Raw genomic sequence first — 14,195 nt, forward strand, 5'->3', positions numbered from 1 at the left:
TTTCTCATTTGTTCATAATCCACGTCGAGACACACATTTGAGAGTCTAGTGGTGAGTCTAATGATGGGTAATTCAATAAATAGTTCTGGGAAAACCACATGGCCATGGGGAGGGGGGATGACTATAACATAAATCACACTTCACATGTAACATAACTAAATGGATCAAAGACATAACTGGTTTCACAGTAAACCAGTAGAAGAGACATTGGAAAAGTAGTTTTATAAAGACTGTGTTGGGGAAGGGAAACCAGTGAACCAGTCTCATGAAAGAAATTCTGTATGGCAACCCGAACACACAAGACAAAGGACAGACTGGAAAAAATATTTCAACTTATGCTTTAAATAGGAGCTAATCAGGAATGTGTGAATAAAGCCAACAAATTGATAATAAAAAAATACCACATCCCAATAAAATCAAATTAATATGAAAAGAGAGATCACAGAAAAGGAAATAAAATTACCCTCATACATAAAGTGTGGTTTTGTTTATAATAAAAGAAATAATCAACTTCATTGCATTGACAAAACAATTTTCTCTCTTTTTTTTTTTTTTTGGTACATCAAAGATCAAAACTTCATAATACTGTGCAGTTAGACAGGGTCTAAGTCAGTGGTTCTCAACTTGTGGAACACAACACTTTTGGAGGCCTAAAACCATCAGAAAACACAGATATTTATAATTCATAACAGAAGCAAAATTACAGTTATAAAGTAGCAATGAAAATAATTGTATGGTTGGGGGTCACCACAACTTGAGGAACTGTATTAAAGGGCCACACACATTAGGAAGGTTGAGAACCACTGGTCTAAGGAATCACCCATGTGTTGGGGATATGACTATAAATTAGGCCTAGTCTTATGTAAAATAATACTATTAAAACAGTCTTTTTATATCTCTTACGATTTTTTCCATATTTTTGATAATTTCATATATGTATACAGTGAAATTTCTCCCCACGTGCCCCTAACACATCACCCTTTCAACTTCACGTCTTTGTGTGCGTGCGTGCGTGCGTGTGCGTGTGTGAGTGTGTGAGAGAGAGATAACCACTAAGTCAAGTTAATGAGCACTACCCATATATGCCTGGGTATTTGGCCACCCACTGAAGGATGTAAACATACCAGTGTCCACATCCTCAAAAAAAAATGATTTCCCCCTCTTGGCGCAACTATCCACTGTTGATGATGACTCCTTAATGGGTGAGACCTGAAGATCCTCTACTCCACCTGTGGCAGGAGTTTGTCAGGCTCGATCTGGTACAGTCTTGTGCAGGTAGCCCCAGCTGCTTTGAGCATGTCATTCCCCAAAGATGGTGTTTCACAACACTCCTCCCCAGCCTCCGGCTCTTTCTGCCTCCTGTAGGATGTTGCCTGAGCCCTAGTGGTGCTGGGGTAACTATCAGTGTTCCGTTCAGGACTGAGTCTTTATTCTTAGCACATTGACTCTTCTGTGTCTTTCCACTGGTTGCTGTCCACAACAAAAAACCCTCTGACCTAGCTTGAGTGCAGCCCAGGTCTGTCAGCTGGAGCTACAGAAGTGTGGGTCTGGGGCTCTGCATCCAGGAAGCCCTTCCCTGTAGGCACCAGAAGCTGGGTGAACAGGGATGGTTGGGGCCTGAGAACCCCTTGCCTGCTGGTGCTCGGGGAACAGCACTGTGTGTATCTTTAGACAACGTCTAGAAATTTAGCATCTAAGTAAATTACATAAATCTATGCATGTGAATAACAGACATCAGTGTGTGTACATAAATGTCTATCAAAGGATCCCTCAACATGTAACAACGTAGCTTACTTGGGGAAGAGTAAGGACTGGGCTAGGTGTCACTGTGAGAGTGATACTTTTCACTAGATTTCCTTTTTACATTTTGAAATTTTTAAACCCCATTATTTGAAACTACTCAGAATACAGGAATGGGTATTAAAGGAAAAGCACAAGTATTTGGGAAGGAATAACCTTTGAACCACACTTTCTAACTTATGTTTTAATAGAGGAAGAGGCATTATTGGAGACTTGACAGCAAATGTCTAACATTGTTCCAAAATGAATCTGGATCAAAATATTATAAGGTAGGGATTTTGCATTGTTATAAAAATGTTAAAATATTGTGATAATTGTATTTTCTGGTTTCAGTAAAGTTTTATATCGTTAACTTCATTTCTGTGTGAATATACATCTTGTGTCTGCCTACTGGAGTTTACAGAGGCCTTTGTTAGATCCTTGTTGAAGCCGCTGACCTTGGCCTCCATTTCACATACACGACAAACAGATGAATTACTTGTTTTCTGACCTAATATTTGGACTAAACATTAAGTAATTAATCATTTAGGGCAGCGCATAGACTAGGAGGGATGCTTAAGCAACCTCACTACCCAAGATTCTTTTTCTGCCGTTATTTTTTTCCTGCTCAGTTTAAGGGTACCGCCTGCAGAGGAGCAGTCTCCAGGCATAGTTGTTGAGTAGCACCGACTGATTGACGTTGACAAGTGTTGGATATGGAGGCAAACTGCCTTCCTAAACGCTTCTCTGCCTGCATTTTTTTTAAGCTGAGGATCGAACCCAGGGCCTGCGCTCTACCACTGAGCTAAATCTCCAACCCCTCTGCCTGCATTTTAATGATCTGCTATATCCCAAATCACTCTTCCTTTGTTTTGTGTGTGTGTGTGTGTGTGTGTGTGTGTGTGTGTGTGTGTGTGAGAGAGAGAGAGAGAGAGACAGAGAGAGAGAGAGAGACAGAGGAGAGTGAGAGAGAGAGAATGAACACACATACATGTGTACCTGTGTATACACAGTGCATATGCAAGACCAGAGGTGGATGTCAGATGTCTTCCTCTCTTGTCCACCTTTTTTTGAAGTATAAGATTTTTTTTTTTAATCAGTATGAGTGTTTTGCCTGAATGTTTGTATGTGCACTATGTGCATGCCTGGTACCCACAGTGGCCGGAAGAGGGTATTAGGTACTCTGGAACTAGAATTACAGGTAGTTGTGAGCTACCGTGTGAGTTCTAGGAACTGAACCCAGGTCCTCTGCAAGAGTAGAAAGTGCTCTTAACCACTGAGACCTCTCTCTAGCCCCTCCACCTTATTGTTTAAGATGGGGTTTCACTAAGCCTGGGGCTCCCTGTTTTGGATAGACTAGCCAGCCAGTGAGCTCCCTGAGACCCCTCAGTCCCTGCCTGCCACCCTGCAGCCCTGGGGGTCTGACAGGTCCTCCTGCTTGCACAGCTAGACTTTACACATCCCCCATGCCCTGAGTCTCTAATACTTCCATGATCTGCCCCTAGCGTTACTAGACAGTCAAGTCATTTCAGACAGACATACCGAAATGTAATCCATACGCCATATACTGTGTCGGTCTTCATGGCATTCATAAAAATGCTTATCTTTGATTCTTTAGTGTATTTAAAACATAAAAACAAGCCGGGTGGCGGTGGCACACACCTTTAATCCCAGCACTGGGGAGGCAGAGCCAGGTGGATCTCTGTGAGTTCGAGGCCAGCCTGGTCTACAGAGCGAGATCCAGGACAGGCTCCAAAGCTACACAGAGAAACCCTGTCTCGGAAAACATGAATGAATGAATGAATGAATGAATGAATGAATGAATGAAAGAAATGAAATGAAATGAAATGAAATATAATGAAATGAAATGAAATGAAATGAAATGAAATGAAATGAAAAAGTAGTTTTTCTTAGTTTTTCAATGCCTAACTTTTATTGCAGGAAATTCCACTTTCAGAAATTCTCCGCATATCTTCACCACAAGATTTCACGAGCATTTCACAAGGCAGTAACCCACACTGTTTTGAAATCATCACTGACACTGTGGTGTACTTTGTTGGGGAGAACAATGGGAGCAGCTCTCAAAACCCTGTCCTCGCGGCCACTGGAGTTGGACTCGATGTAGCCCAAAGCTGGGAAAAAGCAATCCGCCAGGCCCTCATGCCCGTAACTCCTCAAGCCAGTGTTTGCACTTCTCCGGGTCAAGGGAAAGACCACAGTAAGTGGACACACCTCGGTGGCTTCTTGTCTTAAGCATCTGTAGATACACTTGTGTGACTGTGCTTTTCTTATCTCTTTCTGTTTTCCATCTTTAAGTTTTGTCTTTAAGAGCCAGTACCGCTAGTTAATACTTTCATAAAGTTAACTGGATGTTGTTCATATATACATATACATGAATACATGTATGAATGATGGCTCCAATGTATATCCACAGCTAGCTGCGGAATTAGTCTCTTTACATTTAAAGTCTGCATCCACCAGCCTGCCTCTCTATAATAGTAGCCACTTTGTAGAGTTGTTCTTGTCAAGTGGAGCCGGACTTAAGACAGAGAGCAGGTGCTACAATACTTAGCACCCTTGAGGTCTCATGACATTGAGCGTTAGTATTTTATTTCATGGTGGCATAGAAACCGGTAATAAAGTACTGTGTTTATGTTATACACATAAAATCTGTTAAGTCAGAATGATGCTACTTATAAGTGAACCAAGAGAGAAATTAAAAAGATATTGAGACAGCCGTGGTGGTGCACACCTTTAATCTCAGCACTGGTGAGGCAGAGGCAGGTGGATCTGTGAATTAGAGGCCAGCCTGGGCTACAAAGCGAGTGCCAGCCAGGACCACAGTGAGATTCTGTCCCAGAAAAAGAAAGGAAGTGTATTACACCAACAAAACTTATAAATTAAACCCAAATTTAATAAAGGTTGAATGAATAGTTAATAGTAAATAAATTATAGTATAATACCACTTTTACCTTTTTGTAATTATGTCTATAAAGAATTATAGAGAAACATCATTCATTCATTATATTGAAATAAGTGACAACTCCTTACCAAATAAAGTTTATCTCAGTTTACCTGTATTATTTTATGTAGCTGTTTTGTGCATTATGTTAGGCCTTGAACTGAAATTCAAAAGAGAAATAATAAAAGCTATTTAAGGGATATATATGATATATATGGGTGTTAGGTAGTAGCAAAATACTGTACAGAAACAAAATAAGGAATGCTTCACTATAGAAACACATCTGGATAGGAAAAGTCAAGGCTTCATAATAGAAAATTTGGTTTGGGATTTGGACTGCAGTCAAGAGTAGGGTAGGCAGAGGTAAATGAAGAGGTAGAGAAGGTAGTCTTGCTTTCGCTGGGGAGACAGGTATAATCAAAAGGATGAAGGTTGTAATCATGTACATCTTTGGTGGTCAGTGTGACTTGAGGAAGGATAGATAAATGGAGATAGTTAACAGTGTTTAAACTCTGGGGAGATTTAGACAAAATTGACATTTAATCAAAACTAAGAACCTTTCCCCTAGAATAATAGAGACATGTATACACACACATTTTATTTTTAATACCCAAAGGCTTAGCTAAAAGTCTCTGAGGCAGAATCATAGGAGTTAAAAGTGAAGATCGTGAAGATTGTAGCCGGGCAGTGGTGGCTCATGCTTTTAATCCCAGCACTCGGGAGGCAGAGACAGGACAATCTCTGTGAGCTCGAGGCCAGCCTGGTCTACAGAATGAGTTCCAGGACAGGCTCCACAGCTACAGAGAAACCCTGTCTGTGGAGGGAGGGGTGGGGGTGAAGATCACGTAAACATAGACTCAATGCTGTTTCTTCCTTTGCTCTGTGATCTTGGGCTCTGAGTTCTGTCATCTGAAGTGGGACGAAAAATAAATGCATATAATGCACATGGCCTAGTGCCCAACACTTAGGTGATAGTGCTCCTGTTCTGCTGCTCTGGCGATCTCTATAACAACCAGTCTGGAACCTGTAGGTAGAGGAGGCCATTGAGAGAAAACAATGAAACTAGGGAACAGACCGCTAGAAAGGCAGTGGCAGGCACACTAATTCTGCCGATGGGCCTTCTCTTGATCGTTGTTTAAAGGTCCCAATTACTTACAGGGTGTGATGGTATGCTACTTTAATTCCAGCCAACGTGGTCTTCAGAGAGTTCCGGCTAGTCTGGGTTACATAATGAGTCTCTAAAAGGTATAGGAAGTATGAATTTAGACAGTTTTGAATTGGCTTAGTATTTATAGATAGGGCTTTTCGTGGGCTGCGTGCATGCGTGCGTGCATGTGAATATATGTACCTGGGTGTACTATGGAGACTAGAGAAGGGTAGTATCGAGTATTTTCTTCTTTTGTTCTCTGCTTATTCCCAGAGAGACAGGATCTCTCACAGAAATGGGGCTAGCCTCTCCACTGGACTGACTGGCCAGCAAGCTCCCATAATCCTCCTGTCTCTGTGCCTCACAGAGCTGCGTAAGGCCACCCTTGGCCTTTCCAAATAGAGCTGGGGATTGAACTCAGATTCCCTATCTGTGCTTGCACAGCAAATGCCCTTGCCCACTAAGCCATCCCCCAACCCATGTTTCTTATTTATGATGAAGAATTTGCTTATATTAGTGACGTCTTATTTTTAATATGTAGAATTGTAAAGGAAACTTGGTATTTTGTTTCTTTGGGTTGTCTAGAGGAGTTTGGTCTTGAATAATTGTTCTTTTGCTTGTTTACATGTTTCCCTTTTTTTCTTATTACCTTCTTTGTTTACCATAGTAACTCATGAAAACTTTGTGGAATATGTCATTTGAATTGAGAGAGTCCTCGGGACACACGAAAGCTCCGTCCCATCTCAGTCTGCCTCTGTCCTCAGGAAACTGTTGTCAGTAGCACTGTAGATTTTGTAATTGGGGAAGGACTTGGGAGGATCTATTGTTTTAGTTTTCCTTTTACATAATTAAGGTCATACACTATGGCATCTTCATAAATTTCTTTTACCTACTCTCTAATACATAACAAGGCATATTTCAGTGCCACTGTGTAAATTTATCTCATTTAAACTTTCTAATGAAAGTTGTGAGAGCTTTAAAAAAAAGTGTACATGGCTGTTTTGCCTCTCTGTATGTCTGTGTACTACATGTGTGAATGATGCCCTCAGAGGCCAGAAGAGGATATCGGATCCCCTAGGACGGGAGCTACATATGGTTGTGAGCCACCCTGTAGGTGCTGGGACTCAATCCCAGGTCCTCTGAAAGAACAGCCAGTGTTCTTAACCACTGAGCCATCTCCTGATTCGTGCTTTCCATGTTTTAAAACAGCAGAAGCAGTATAGAGATATAAATATTACAGTCCTCCTCTCCATTCCTACATCACTCACTCCCCAGAAGTAACATTTTTAGTTTGAATCCAGACCCTGCTACTGTACATCTTGTTTTTTCATCTTTTGCTCCCAGGAGTGCTGGTGACTGACTCTGAGGCCTCACACCTCACACACAGTGCTCTGACACGGCGCCATGCCAACAACCGCCCAGTTTTCTGACTGAATAGTTCTGGACCTATGTTGTTTATTACATACTTAGAGGATTATTTTGTATAAATGTGTCATGTTTTATTTACTAAGTTCCTTGTTGATGGATTAGTATTGTATATAACATTTTAATGAATATATTATCTGTATTGATATATTTTTTAAGTTCGATAAGCTGTTGATTTTCATGCCAGTAAATAATATTAAGTCATATACTAATGATTTTATGCTTTTCTCATATTTTACTCTTATATTTTACAGAAGATCTGGCTACCAGTATCTCCGTATCTAACTGTCAGGTCCAGGAGAATGTGGTAAGCAATAATTATATCCAGTATGTGCAGACCGGTTAATTAAAATAATGAAATTAATGTGAAAAAACTTACCAGGATTAAGTCTATGTCCCCAAGTACTGAGCAGTTGCTAAGATACTAAACTCAACTTTGTAGTGATGCTGTCTCTGAGCTACACTTAGTAGTGATGCTGTCTCTGAACTAAACTTGATAGTGATTCTGCCCTAAGCTAAATTTCATGGGGATGCTGTTCCTGCTTTAGGTAAGAAACTAGAATGGATTCTTTTTTATCATAAAAATAGGAATTTCTTCACTTACAAGGTGACATGAGGATACTACCCAGTGATAAGCTCTGTCATTAGGTGAGGCTACTTCATCGTGGTCCACAGAGAAGGCTTCCCAAGCAGAAGTGTGACCTGAGCGCCCCGCAGAGGATGGAATGTGGTTTGGCACAGTCTTGAGGGGGTCAGCTGGGGGACATTCATGAACGTACAGGAACAGGAAGAGCAAATGGAAGGAAGCAGGAAAAGGAGGCCTTCAGTGAGGAGATTAAGTTTGACTGCTGTGTGTAAACACGTAACTTCTGTGGTACTGTGGCACCCTTTTTCTGTAAAGGACCAGATAGTAAACAATCGCACGGTAGAGTCTACCCAACTTGTCCACTGTAGCAAATACCAAACAGGAATGAGTATGACTATTTTAATAAGTGTGTGGCCACTAAAATATGAATCTCACGTAATATTCACGTATCTCAAATTATTACTTTGATTTGTCCAGTTTAAAAACTTAGCCATGGATTAAGCCAGAGAGAAAGAGCCAGGAGCCATACTTTGCCTCCTCTCGGATCAGATTGAAAGAAACAAAGAAAGATGCTAGAAAACTGATCTGTGTTGTTCTCTGTAAAGGTCTCTCTTTCACTGGAGTGTAAGCTATCACAGTGTCTACCCTAAGTCTGCAGCTTTCTGGGATTGGAGTTGAGAACAGATTTCTAGTCAGTAAGTGATAGCATCAGGAGTTATAACCCCTGTGTTTCATGTCCTGTGGTCACCAAAATGAATTCCATATTGAGGAAAGAAAGGGGAAGCACAGGAACGTGAGAGAAAACATCTGGCTGGCCCCACAGGAGCCTAAAGATACACGCATGCATGGCTAAGGAGAAAAGACTCGGCTTTGGCCTCATTTATTTTAATGCACCTTGTCTAATTTGATTAAAACTAAAATTCGACCACTTCAATTAAAAATTGAGTTGAGGTTGATAAGCCTATACAAATGATTCTTACAACCTTTAAAGTCTCCATTACAACTTAGTGTTTGTTTTGAGGCTGAAACTTTGGATATGCCAAATGGGGCTTATGTTCATCTTTTATACCCATAATGCAGTTCTGGCACTACACACTCCAGGTTAGTGTTTGAATGTTCTGAGAGCAGTAACAATAACTTTAAAAAAAATGGATGCATAGAGGAGCTTTGAGTTTGTTAGAATTCCACACACATCTCAATCCCAGCATGAATTTAGGTGTTTATTTTGGATATGGGTCTAGGTGCATGTGTACATGTAGGGGCCAGGGCAAACTCGAGCATCTTTCCTGCCGAGCACCTTCCACCGTGTGTGTGTGTGTGTGTGTGTGTGTGTGTGTCTTCTCACTAGCTTGGGGCTCACTGATTAGTTTAGGCAAACTGGTTGACCAGCAACCTCCAGGAATCATCATAGAAAACTTTTTGCTCTAACACAAAAATTCAAATGTGTGTAATTCAGTATTTGAGTCAGTGACATTGGTGGTGTTTGCTTACTTTCTTGATAGGACATCAGCAGTGTTTACCAGATCTTTGCAGATGAGGTCCTTGGCTCTGGCCAGTTTGGCATTGTTTATGGAGGTAAGCAATTACAGCCTTTCATGTATGTGGTTTCTAAACTGTACAATTTTAAGATGGCTGTTACCCTTGTAGCTCATAGTTTTGTTTACATTCCCTTTTCCCCAAAGGCTGGTTTGCATCCTCTCAAACAAGTCCTTTGTGGTGAAACAGAGTATCCCTTCATTTCAGTTCCAAGATTCTTAAAGTAACAGAATCAGGAAATTATTTCTATAATAGTCTTTATCTCTTCTTGAAGATCATTCGTAAAGATGTGTTGGTGTTGGGTTGTGTGGACTGTTCACTGAAGTAGGTTCCCCATTAGTTCACTGCAAAGGCAGCATTCTGTTGACATGACTTCTATCTGGTGTCCAAACCCTTACTCTGCTCTGTGTTTAAGGATGCTGAGGAAACCGCTTAGCCTCTGTGTGTCTCACTATGTGACAGCTGCTGGCGGAGCTAGTAGTGAATTGCACTGCTCAGAGACGTCCTGGGATTAATTAAAACAAATGTGTCATGAAAGTCCTCATAAGCTATAATTCAAGATGGACTGTCAAACCTCTGCCATTCCTTGCTTCCTCCTGCAGTCAGACCCTTCTTTCCCACCTCTCTTGGAGGGAACCTTTGAGAAACTCAACATCTGATACTAGCATTAGTGCAGACAGAGAAGCATTAGTGCAGACAGAGAAGCATTCGTGCATGCAGAGAAGCGTTCGTGCATACAGAAGCCCACCGTCTGTGGGTCCTGTCCGTTGTTCTTAGAGTGTGCAAGCTGTGAGGTTCTCTCCTTGCTGGTGTAACGTCCGTTCTAACTGCAGTTCATTTTGATTTCTTCCAGTCATATTTGCATGTCTCTGTCCTTCACCTCTGCACCTTCTCCATCCTGTGTCCCTCTTCTGGCTTCCTCTTCTGTGTTTTCTCCCCATCCCACCTCTCCACTGCATTGTACTTCCTTGGTCCTCCTGCCACATAAGGGGCATCCTTCTGCCGTAGTGCCTGGGACATTGTGGGTTTCTCTCATCTTCCCATGGAACTTTGGGGTAGGCTTAGAGATGTCTGTGTTTTCCTTGTATTCCCAGCATCTGCCATTACGTTTCACACAGAAAATGTGTAGGTTGTACACATAGGCACAACACTGGTTTTGGACTTGAGATGTGTCCATTTTAGACTAGTGGTATCATCTCTGGAGACCTCACTGAGGGAAGAGCATCTTACCAAACATGCCCTGTTTGTCTAGTCTTTTAAATTAGTCACATTTTTAGGGCTGAATCCTTGAAACAGTTGTGAGTAACTTTCAAGTTAATAGATTAGTAGCGAACAAGTCACATGCCTGTTAACTGGAGCTAATAAATAAATGTAACTGCTGCTTTTCACCCCCTAAACTATAGCATTTAAACAGTGACCCCACTTAATAAACACAAGGTAACTAATTCATTTTAATTACTGAATGAGATACTGCTGCATACCTCCTTTATACCTAGAATATAAAGATCTGGAGTTGAAGGGTATAACATACTCACTCTGCTGACTTAGTAGACCTAAAATAAATTATTTCCATCTTGACCGTCTCTGAAGACTCGGTCAGGGCATTTAAAAACTTTCACTCACTCAACATGATATAGACCATGGTAGATAGCAAGCAAGTTCATGAAGATGCTATGCCATTTCAGGTCATGACATTGCCTTTGTTACGGGGCAGTACTATAGAGGAAAGCATCTCATTTCTTAGACTGTGGAAGAGGAACTGAACAACAGAAAATGCCAGAGGAAATACCTAAAATTTCAGTCTGCACAACTTCCTGTGAAGCTTTCTGTTTGTTGCAGTTTGATTCTTTCTGCTCTCTAACAGGAAAGCACAGAAAGACTGGAAGGGACGTGGCTATTAAAGTCATTGACAAGATGAGATTCCCCACAAAGCAAGAAAGTCAGCTCCGCAATGAGGTGGCCATTTTACAGGTAAACGGTCAGAACGGCTGACACAGGCTGAGTGTGGATTCATGAGGTTTGGGTGAGCATTGTAGGTGATGCAGATGAGGGCAGGCTGTTTCAGGGTTCGTATTCATCTTTGGAATACCGAACAGTACGGGTCCTGTTTTTAGATCACCATAGTGTTTAAAAGTTTAAAGGGAGCTGCTATTACTTTATTCTGTAATACTAGTTTGATTAGAACTTCTTTCTCCTGAGTGAAATCTCTAAAGATCATAAAGGAAATATCTAGTCTTAATTCATTCAGAGATACTGATTACGGATGCTTCTGCTGGTTTTTTGTTTGTTTGTTTGTTTTTTGTTTTGTTTTGGTTTCGGGTTTTTTTTTTTTATTCTTTTTTTCTTTTTTTTCTTTTTTTTTTTTTTTTGGCTTTTCGAGACAGGGTTTCTCTGTGTAGCTCTGGAGCCTTTCCTGGAACTCACTTGGTAGACCAGACTGGCTTTGAACTCACAGAGATCCACCTGGCTCTGCCTCCCGAGTGCTGGGATTAAAGGCATGTGCCACCACCGCCCGGCTTCTGCTGTATTTTTACCATGTCATTGTTTTATTCATCAAAGTCTCAGAAAATAAAATAAAATAAAGTACTTGTGTTTTTCTTAACCTAGTGTTTTTAGCTCCTTTGGGAGTTATCTAGAAGATAGAAATTTAGTTTGATTGCTGTATCTTCCGAATGTTGTGAATAATAATAATATGGAAATACCCGTTAGTCCATTGTGTGGCTTTTGCATGTTATTTAAGAAACACCCGTAACCTGCATGGGACCGAACTAGGCCGCTGAATGTGGGTGACAGTTGTGTGGCCTGATCTGTCTGTGGAGTGCCTGGCAGCAGGGCCAGGACTTATACCAGGTGCATGAACTGACTTTTTGGAGCCCACTCCCTGTGGTGGGATACCTTGCTCAGCCTTGATACAATGGGGAGGGGCTAGGCTCTCCTTCAACTTGGGATGCCAGACTTTGTTGACGACCATGGGAGGCCTTACCCACTCTGAGGAGTGGATGGGGGTAGAGTGGGAAGGAGGTGAGGAGGTGGGAGAAGGGGAGGGAGGGGGAACTGGGGTTAGTATGTAAAATGGAAAAAAATTCAATAAATAAAAAAAAACCCTAAAAAAAAAAGAAACACCGTGTAATAATCAGTGCTCTCGGCCCTCCGTCTGCTTGTGTGTGAGATTAAGATAGCCTGTCGAGCTTAGGCTTCCTTGAAGGAAAGAGTGTTAAGCAAATGATCAATGATACATTTCTGACGTTGTCATCACTAGTAAGTAACAGTTCACTTCATGTTTTCAGATGAGTGATAACCAAAGTTTCTGGTCAGTTGGTACCTCAGCTCATCTCAAGCCCTGCTTCCAACAAAGCTAACTTGAGGTAGAATATTGGTAGCATTTGCATAAGCTCGGTATGAGAGTGTGTTGTTGATGTCTTTTCCTATTTGATTTTGAAATCTTGCTGTCCAACTAATATGTAAAACGATAAAAATAAGGATCTATATCTATGGATTGATTTCACTTTGACTTTGATGACAAACAGTATTGAATTTAGGAATTTTCATTTAACGCACATAGTGAATTCTGGTTGTTTATAGCAATGTTACATATTAGGTGATCTTAGGATGTCTCCAGATACACTGCCTTCATATAAACTTATTTATTTGGGGGAAGGAGTGTGTGTGTGCAAAATTGTGGCTTTAGGTCTTTCTTGGCAGTGTGTAAATTTAACAAAACCTGTGTGTGTGTGTGTGTGTGTGTGTGTGTGTGTGTGTGTGTATGTATATATATATATATATATATATATATAGTTTAAAGATGAACTTTAATATTCTTTGAATGTAAGATAGAGTATAATGTGAACTTACACGACAAATACTTTGTAAAACAAAATTTTCAAATCATACTTTATGTACTGAAATTGTTTCTATAAGATTTAGTCGGGATTGGGGATTTAGCTCAGTGGTAGAGCACTTGCCTAGCAAGTGCAAGGCCCTGGGTTTGATCCTCTGCTCCAAAAAGAAAAAAGAAAAAAGATTTAGTCAGTGAGCATTCCACATAAACTTTTCACATGGATTGAAGGAATTCCTATTATAATTATACTCTAGCCACCCTTCAGTATGTACCCTGTCTCTGTGTCTGTCTGTCTGTCTGTCTGTCTCTCTCTCTCTCTCTCTCACACACACACACACACACACACACACACACACACACACACACAAATAAACATGTATAAAAAGAATGGCTAAGGAAGGCAGAAGAAATTTATAAATATTAAAAATGGGATTAATGAAGAAAATACTACAGTAAATCCAGGTGTCGATTCGGTGTGGGTGAGGTAGGTGGGAGTGTAAAAGTCAAGTAGCCAGCCTAAGCTGCTTATTTAAAATACAAAGACATTCTTGTTGAAAAGAAGACATTGAAAACCATCCACAATTGGGGAAAATACCTGGGTCTTGTAGTTTTTATTTTATATGCTTTTAGTCTCCGTTCTAAGTTTTTTACTCATTATCATTGCTTGCGAATTTAGAAATACAATCTGCTGGTTTCATCTGTATGTGTGTATACATACGTGTGTTTAGGGCTCACTGCCTGGGACTAGCTCTGTTGGGCTCATCCCTGTGGCAGACTGATCCCCCTCTCCCGGCAGTCACTATTTGTCTGGAGCTCTTCATGTAGGGGTGGCCCTCTGAGATCGCTCCCATCCGTGTTGGCCTGTCACCCAGGAGTGTCATTTGGCAGATCTTGTCTAGACCACCATACTATCGAAATCCGT

The 14,195-nt window shown here is 40.9% G+C and overlaps 1 protein-coding gene across 3 annotated transcripts in view; it reads left to right on the top strand.

Annotated features, from left to right (window-relative positions):
* Window positions 1-14,195, top strand: part of Prkd3 (protein kinase D3) — a 69,589-nt gene that overhangs the window by 46,625 nt on the left and 8,769 nt on the right. For 2 of the 3 annotated variants that reach the window (XM_036170448.1, XM_036170449.1), the window contains exons 10-14: window positions 1,992-2,069; window positions 3,721-3,997; window positions 7,568-7,620; window positions 9,402-9,474; window positions 11,300-11,406. In XM_036170448.1, coding sequence (XP_036026341.1) covers window positions 1,992-2,069; window positions 3,721-3,997; window positions 7,568-7,620; window positions 9,402-9,474; window positions 11,300-11,406 — 588 coding nt within the window. The remainder of the gene's footprint in view (window positions 1-1,991; window positions 2,070-3,720; window positions 3,998-7,567; window positions 7,621-9,401; window positions 9,475-11,299; window positions 11,407-14,195) is intronic. The other variant, XM_036170450.1, reaches the window with a different exon arrangement.

This window comes from Onychomys torridus, chromosome 21 (assembly GCF_903995425.1).
Source record: "Onychomys torridus chromosome 21, mOncTor1.1, whole genome shotgun sequence".
NCBI lineage: Eukaryota > Metazoa > Chordata > Mammalia > Rodentia > Cricetidae > Onychomys > Onychomys torridus.